Source organism: Mercenaria mercenaria, chromosome 5 (assembly GCF_021730395.1).
Source record: "Mercenaria mercenaria strain notata chromosome 5, MADL_Memer_1, whole genome shotgun sequence".
Lineage (NCBI taxonomy): Eukaryota > Metazoa > Mollusca > Bivalvia > Venerida > Veneridae > Mercenaria > Mercenaria mercenaria.
In genome coordinates this window covers 59680808-59689147 of record NC_069365.1, presented here as the reverse complement: position 1 = coordinate 59689147, position 8340 = coordinate 59680808, and the positions used below count along the sequence as shown (strand labels likewise).

General features: G+C 35.0%; 1 protein-coding gene across 1 annotated transcript; it reads left to right on the top strand.

Annotated features, from left to right (window-relative positions):
• The first annotated feature begins 2171 nt into the window (after positions 1-2171).
• LOC123557376 (caprin-2-like) lies at positions 2172-2744 on the top strand. Its single transcript, XM_045348813.2, has one exon. It carries the CDS (start codon positions 2172-2174, stop codon positions 2742-2744), a length of 573 nt encoding a protein of 190 aa, XP_045204748.2.
• The last annotated feature ends 5596 nt before the right edge of the window (positions 2745-8340 follow it).

Below are 8340 nucleotides of genomic sequence, written 5' to 3'. Positions count from 1 at the left end.
CATAAATGTAAATAAGGGTCAGTAGTACATTTTAGCTAACATATTGGCTTACTTTGATCTAGGGAATAGTAGCTAATCAGTTCATTTACAGAGAATTTTCAACTTTTTACAGACAGAGAATTTCAGAATAAAGAATAGCATTCTTATTAATGCACAAGTTATATCTTATGTGTTCACTTTTGTCTTGATTTAGATGCATCCTCTTAATCTAATTTTATGCTAGTATGATTGGCAGCTGCTCCTTAGTCTTACTAGTCTCACTATGTGATTAGACAGATTACCAATACTTCATTATCAAGAACAATATTTTGTTTCTGCCATGTTTCTGCCATTTGTCAGGTAAGCATTAAAGCAGATTCATATTGCTTAATTCAGTCACACACCTATATAAATATATCTACTAAAAAGTCTTTCACTAATCCACCCACTCATACAACAACTTGTCATTCAGTAATGATATTTACATGTATCATCATATTCCTATGGTTAAAAAAATGTTTTAAAGACTTATTTTTATCCAAGTGTTGTATTTGTACAGCATCTTTGATATATTAAATTTGAAGGCATTTTTGCCCTAAAAGACCCATTGGACAAACTGTTTCAAGAATTCACTTAGGGCAGACCCTGCTCCCTGGACAACAAATATGCTCACCCTTTTTCTCGAAATGGACAAAAAATTATGTAGTGATAGTAGATTTATATCGGCCACTTCCAACAGCCTTGCTGTTGGGTTAACGCTTTAGTGAGGTTGTTAGAGTGTCCATTTTCAGATCATGAGGTCCGGGGTTCAAGCCCGAAAAGGGACCTTGGTATTTTCTCTCCAAGGGATTACTTTAATGGTGTCGGAAGTGTTTAAAGGACTCATGGGGTGTGCATGGAGCTGGTAAGCTCTGAAAAGTAAAGGTGGAGATGTGTAGTGATAGTAGATTTATAGGCCACTTCCAACAGCCTTGCTGTTGGGTTAACAATTTAGCGACGTGGTTAGAGTGCCCGCCTATGGATCATGTGGTCCGGGGTTCCAGTCCGAGTAGGGACATTGGTCTTTTCTCTCGCAGATTTTTTTTCCGTTTCGTGGGGGTCTGATTTAATAAAAATCTAACCAGAAATAGCCCATTGTCAAACCTTTGACATTTTATTATGCCTTCTGCATGTCAATATCTGAACAATTACCCTTTATTAAGACTCGTTTGGTGATACAGTTAACGTATCTTTAAAAATCAAAGTTTACTTCCGTGTTTGAGAAAACTGTCATCCTCCATTTTTGTTGTTTGTATACATGTATTTTGACAATATAAACTTTGGCTAGTCAGAGCGGATATTTTAAAATCCCTACAAAAATTGATTGATGTTAAGTGTATAAATAAAAAAAAAAAACGATTAAAAAACGTTATATATTCAACTTAATTCATCTTAGTAACGGATACATAATTTGTTACTTTCACGCGAATGAACACAGACATTTAACACTGGCGAATAGCGTTGGTGTATTCTGGAGCTATACACGAGGCGTATTTACCGGAGAATACGGAAATGCGCGATGTTGCACGATCGTATTTACCGGAGAATACGGAAATGGCCGATGTTGCACGATCGTATTTACCGAAGAATACGGAAATGCCCGATGTTGCACGATTGGCCTTAATCCAGCGAAGACACTTGTCCAGACTTTTCTTAGGTTTTGGAAAAGAATAAACTTTACACCGCCCTCTAGGCGTTCTGGGAACTGACTGTCGGACTTGCAAAGTCCGCACTGACACCTTTTTACCGTTTCTAATAAGTTTTAGACGTATATAATAATTTTCAAAAGGAATTATTTGGCTGTTGTTATCGGTGTCGAGATCACCATGTCGGAAGGTAATATTTACATTAACACCGCCTGTAGGTGTGCGTCGGTTCTAGCGCATTGATTGGTTGACCACTTACCAATTTATTGATTTGATTGACAGGAGGCGTTCACAGCAGATGACATGCTCAACCAAAGAAGTATAAAATACATATAGCTCTTTGGCTCAACTTATTGTTTATTTTGAAATAGAATTAATCTAGTGAACTAACTTAGGCATTTGTATTCCTGAGGAGACAGTAGATCGCTTGCGAAGAAAATTAAAGTTTTAAAAATGGATTTGAAAATACCTTTTTTATCTAGATTCTCTGCTGAAGGGATTTGCATAATGATACATATATTCGTAACATTAACTACACCCGCTTCATCCTTAAACAGCGAATCATCATCTGGCGAACTTACCCTACAATCCCTTCAAAATGAGATAGATGATCTCCGAGCTGATCTGGAGGAAGAAAGAAATAGACTCGATGTTCTAGATTTACGTTTTACTGAACCCAAAGCGGCATTTCATGCAAGAGTCTCTCCAATCATTGCCAATGCCACACCAGATGAACCAATCATATTTTCTCAAGAGGTAACAGATATAGGAGGAAACTACAACACTAGCTCTGGAGAATTCGTGGCACCGGTTGATGGCGTATACGTGTTCTTCTGTACCATTCTTCCAGCTTGGGGCAAAATTATTGAAACAAATCTCCAAGTTAACGGTGGCAAACAAATGTGGCTATATTCAGGCGGAAAGTTCCGAGGTTCTGGTAGCAATCTTGCAGTGCTGAACTTGAGTGCTGGTGATGTTGTGAACATTGCTAAAAACGGAATCTTTGGCACTCAACCCTTCACAGTGCACCACATCTGGAGCACATTCTCCGGTTTCTTACTCCAACCTTTCTACAATTAAAAGTGACACCGTGTGTAGTTTGACAACATAAAGTATATGTGTTGATTTTGTCTTTTAGACCATGAAATACTTATCAATGATGACAACGTGAGCATTTAATGATTCACATTTTGCCTGAAATTGTGAAACAAACTAATAAGGATACTGTCAGTATTAACAATTTAGATATGCATTTCATTGATCGTGAAGCCGCAGAAAACATGTCCAATTAATTTTCAAAACAAAAGAAACTGAAAAGCAAATAATAGAACATTATGTTTATTATTTTATTTCACTACTGTTTATACTGACTTTTTGTTTATATTGTAGATGACCTTCATGTCAAGTAAACAGTCTTTAAGTTTGAAATCAATAACAATAAGAATACAGACAATGATACTGGTAATACTTTGCCATTGATACATATACATAAGAATAACTGAAATATTACAATTTCACCATGGTTTCTTCATACAAGTAACACTTGTAGTGTTTTTTATTTGCGTACTATTTCGTATATAAATATTTAGTTTTCTTAGCTTTCATGTTAATATTATTTTTCAAATGTAATTTCATTCCAAATTATCTACACATGCTAAACTGTAATCTTTACCTGAATAAAATTGGCATATACATATATATACTTAGATGTGGTTTAGTTGTTTTTGAACTGTCTCCAGCAAATTATCATTACTGGGGAACAATACAGACCCATCTATGTACTCAGTGGCAAATATTTTGCTGATGGCTTGATGTTGATTTCGAAATAAATATGTTTCAACGAAATATCTTGCTTTAAAAAAAAGAAAAGAGAATGAAATACATTTAGAGGCTAGTATATTGACGGTGAATTTTACAGTGTAGTAAAAAATATGAATGCCCTGAACCCATTTTTCCATTTTCAACAAACTTTTATAGTAGATATGATTTATTTTTATAATCTTTATTTTTAAAGTTTCCCAAATGTGTTGAATACTAGGCTTTAGAAAGTTCTTCATTCTTTCTTCGCCGGACTCTCTGAAAATACGTGAAATATGCCGGTGTAGGAAAACACTCTTGAAGTAACTAAAAGACTGCAGAATGTCTGGCTGTTGCGATCTTGGTTCCCGTTATTATTCTCTGAATCTGATTCATCTATTTGCCTGGCTTTCTCGAACGTTTTTTTTTTTCAGTTCAATAAAATCTTATCGATGTTTCCATCAAAATCGCTACAAATAATACTTACAACTCCTTTTAGATATAATCTTCAAATAATGTCTTTAAAAATCAAAACAGTGAGCAACATCAAGGAAAACACACAAAAAATTGATAAACTGAATATATAAAACTGTTACACACCATCACAATCAGACAAAGACTCGGTTCCCGATATTTTTTCTCTGAATATGATTCAACAATTTCCTTGGCTTTCTCGAACGGGTTTGTTTTCAGTGCAATAAAATCTTATGAATGTTTCCGTCAAAATCGCTACAAAAAAAAACTTACAACTCTTTCTGGGCTATCTGTAATCTTCAAAGTAATCTATTCCAACTATTTATTATAAGAAGATATTAATAGTTACTATTTTTATGCTTTATGATTTTTTAGCTGTCTAATGTTATTTTACACCTTGTCATACATGCTAGTATATATAAGATTATTAAAATATGTCTTTCAATTTTTACAGCAGCTATTTAATAGATTACATTACTTTTTAGATTAACCGATTGCTCTTCATTTTGATGACAGATGCGGGTGTGGAACTGTGTATGACCCTTTCTGGCCATTTTCCCCTATTTTACACCTTTCTTTCGGTAGTTTTGGACACAAGTACTTTACTTAGAGGACTAGGTTTTGTCATACACTTGTCGCAATACCCGACTGTCTACGTTTTACTCCGCAAGTTCATTCCCTTCTTATTTGCTAAGAGGGGAAGTAACAATGTCAGCAATATATATCTACTGTAACTGGGTTACTTCCCTTACCTTACCTGGTGACCTAGCTTTGAAAAAATCGAAGCCATGAGACGTCTGGTGGCTGCGGGTTTTGGTAGATTTATTTTCTGTTTAAATGCCAATCTAAAAATATACATGTATGAGAAACAAATAAAATGTGCCTCATGTCTAAGATTAATTCTGCCTGACCTTACATGAACTCATCTAAATTGCCAGCTGGAAATCAGTGATGTAACCATAGGCTAGAATAGGCCTACCTTATCATTAATAGATCTTATATAATCAAAATGGTCAGTGTGAATGGATACAGGTTGAATCAGAACTGTTCGATCATTGATAATTCACCCGCCTTGTTCATGAATGGGACTATTTTGTGTAGCACATGAACATCCTTTGAATGTGATTAGGAATATATATGAGTGTCAGAAATACACTTGTAACTTTAGTAGCGGGGTAAACCCGACATCTGTAACTTTGTAGCGGGGTAAACCCGCAACCAAAAACAACAGAAATGTAAATCATACTGATTGCAAAATACGTTAAAACTGTGTATTTTTGACGTTAGACAACTGGAAATATGATACCGTCATGCCAAAATAATTATATTTTGTTCGGTCCGCAAGTAACCATTGGATCGATCCAAAAAATCTAAAAGCGGTGCAAAATTTCTAAAGTCATCATTGTGGAATGTTTGACGTAACGTCGTAAATTAAAAAAGAAACAAACAAGAAATAAATAAAAAAAAATACCAATCTTCACAGCTACTGCAAAACTTCTTTAAGGTTTCAGTTTCAGATATTGCTTTTTGACTGACCTGTAATTTAGGTACACCAGACTTAAATCATGTAAATTTAGGTCAGTCACTATAGATAATACGTATTTAAAGGTATAATATGAAATAAGGCAATGTCTCAATCGGGAATCGGTACAGTCCATCAGCTTGCCCAGAATATAAGATTCTTTCACTGGTTGTAGGTGCAGGTGGTAATTTCCGGCCTCGAGGGTAACTGTTTAGGCGGTAACGAGGTTCCTACCGAGTTACCTCCTAAACAGTTACCCGAGAGCCGGATATTCCCATCTGCACCTATAACCAGTGACAGAATCTTTTTCTTGCATACCGATATCAAGGAATAATAATAGAAATAAAATCAATCGAACGGCTTTCTTTTTAGAACTATTTCTTATAGCTGCGTATTTAAACAAAGCGCGGGAAAGCAACGTCCGTAAACAGGAAAGACGTCATGACGTTTCAAAGACAAATAACAATGTTTAGTTCCGGTTTTGTTTTATCAGTTGCAGCGTAACGTTATGTATTTTTGATAAAATAACGTGTTTTGAATCGAGAAATATACTATCAGGAACAAAGAGGAACTGTCAAGGTACTAGTATTGGATTTTTATTCCGTTCCTTGAAATAAAATATAAATAACTACATATATGTAGTTCGTAATACGTCATTTAAAGCTCGAGAGTCATCTTACACCCCGGGGTGTAAGATGGATTTTTCCAGCACCGATAAAATACCGGAAATCCCCGTCTGGTATGCAAGAAACATGCGTTTGTATCATCTGGAATAAAAAAAACAATACTGTACATACATGTATCTGTACTGATGTCCGAAGTCAGACGCTCTGTGTACGTACCGGAAGACCGATAGTATATCTCATTCGGTATATATCGTGTGTTACCGTAGACGGATCGACTGAAATACTGTTGATAATTGGTGTTAAACCCAAATCAAACAAACAAATACTATTATATGAATGCATGTTTACCACATAAAATTGAAATGTGGTCTGTCAACGTGAATTACCCTTTTATTATTCAAAATTTCAATGAGAATTCACGGGCTTCTTAATTCACGGGCTTCTTTTACTTTCTTTTTAAAGATCTTTTTTTTTTTTTTTTTGTAAAATACACCCTAAGTCGCTAACTTAAAGAGGAAATTCAGCATACAATAAAACAACTAGCCTAGGGAACTTTCTGTTAGATTAACATTATTAAGTATTTGTAGCGAAATATCTTAGCCTAATACAACATTAAACCATTCACAAATAAATGGAGTTTGCCTTGCGGTGACATGTAGACATGACTTTAAATGAATTTTTGAATGAAAAAATGAATTAATTCATTTATCAATTAATCAGTTGTGAATAAAGTAACTTATGTTTCGTTAAATTCTTTAGAGATTTGTACTTTCTTTATTTTATTTAGAAAGTATTTATGCCTATGATTTTGGGAAGCTCTTTTTAATCTTTAAACTAAACAAAAAAAAAAAAAAAAAAAAAAAAAATAAAGAAAAAAAGATAAAACTTAATAAAGGGAATAAATGTCTAACCTATCATGCTTTTTTCTACATAATGCCCTAGCCATAACGCATCTTAGAGTTTCATCTTAAATCAACTTTATTTTGATACTTTTCTGTAAAATAATGAAATATATCGGTGAATTAAAAGATATAGTTTCACTTTTCACTTATTATAATGTTAATATAACAAAAAGTTGTTTTGATAACACCTGGATTGAGCAATACTATTTTGAGCCCTGAAGAAGGCTAATGTAGCCGAAATGTTGGTAAAAAATAAAGTGACCTGTTTTTAAAATGTTTTTGTAGTTTTGACTGCTTTTAATACCTTATTCCGATACTATTTTAGTAACAGGTAGCAAACGGATCCAAATAAAAAGTCTATTTTAAAACTAAAGTCAGTGGATGTCCTACTGTAAAGGCATTAAATAGTGACTTTGCTTTGTATGATGTAGCTACCGAGCGGCCTAACAGCGTGAATTTAGCAGCCTAGCAGCCTAGCAGCCTAGCAGCATATAGTAAGCACTCTAGCAACCTAACAGCGTTGAGGTAACAGCTTAGCGGTCTGGCAGCCTACATGATATTATGTCAAGTTATTGAACTCCCTGGCGCGTCAGCAGTGTCAAAGCAAACGTATGGGTTCGGATCAAATTGCATGGATGGTTTTCGCATTGGGTGTGTGTGTTGGGGGTGCTCGTATCAAGTTATATCAATTTGAAAATGAGTCTCAATATCCGATAACATTCAAAGGAGAATTGAATTAACAGTTATAAAATCTAGCAGCCCAGTGGTCGATAGGCCTAGCAGCAGCCTAACAGTCTAACAGCTTACCTTTACCTTGTCCAGTTTTTAGGTCACTGACGCGTCAGCGATATATGAATCAGATCAGACTGCATGGTTGCTTTTCACACTGCGGGACTCGTATCAAGTCTCATCGAAATTAGTCTCAATATCCGATATAGTATTTAGCATGAACATGCTAGTCAGAGAAATTTATGAAATATTTTTAGCTCACCTGAGCCTCAATGTGAGCTTTTATGACCACTTGATGTTCGTCGTGCGTCAGTCAACAATTTCTTGTCTGCACGATAGTGGTTTCATTTATGATTTGATTTTAACGAAACCAGCATACAACTTGTATTATTCTAAGATCTCGGTTCTTTTCTTGAACCAGCCATATTCCATGCGTTACGGCCCCTGAAAGGGCCAGACACTGGCATTTTTGGTCTTGTCTGCACAATAGCAGTTTCATTTATGATTGGATTTAACCAAACTTGCACACAACTGGTATCACCATAAAATATTGGTTCCTTTCTTGAACCAGTAATATCCCACCATGAGTTCAAGAGTTACGGTCCCTGAAAGAGCAAAAAATGGCT

What these genes read in the sequence shown, in the direction of transcription:
- LOC123557376 (XM_045348813.2), top strand. Translation starts at nt 2,172, where the DNA reads ATGATACATATATTCGTAACATTAACTACACCCGCTTCATCCTTAAAC.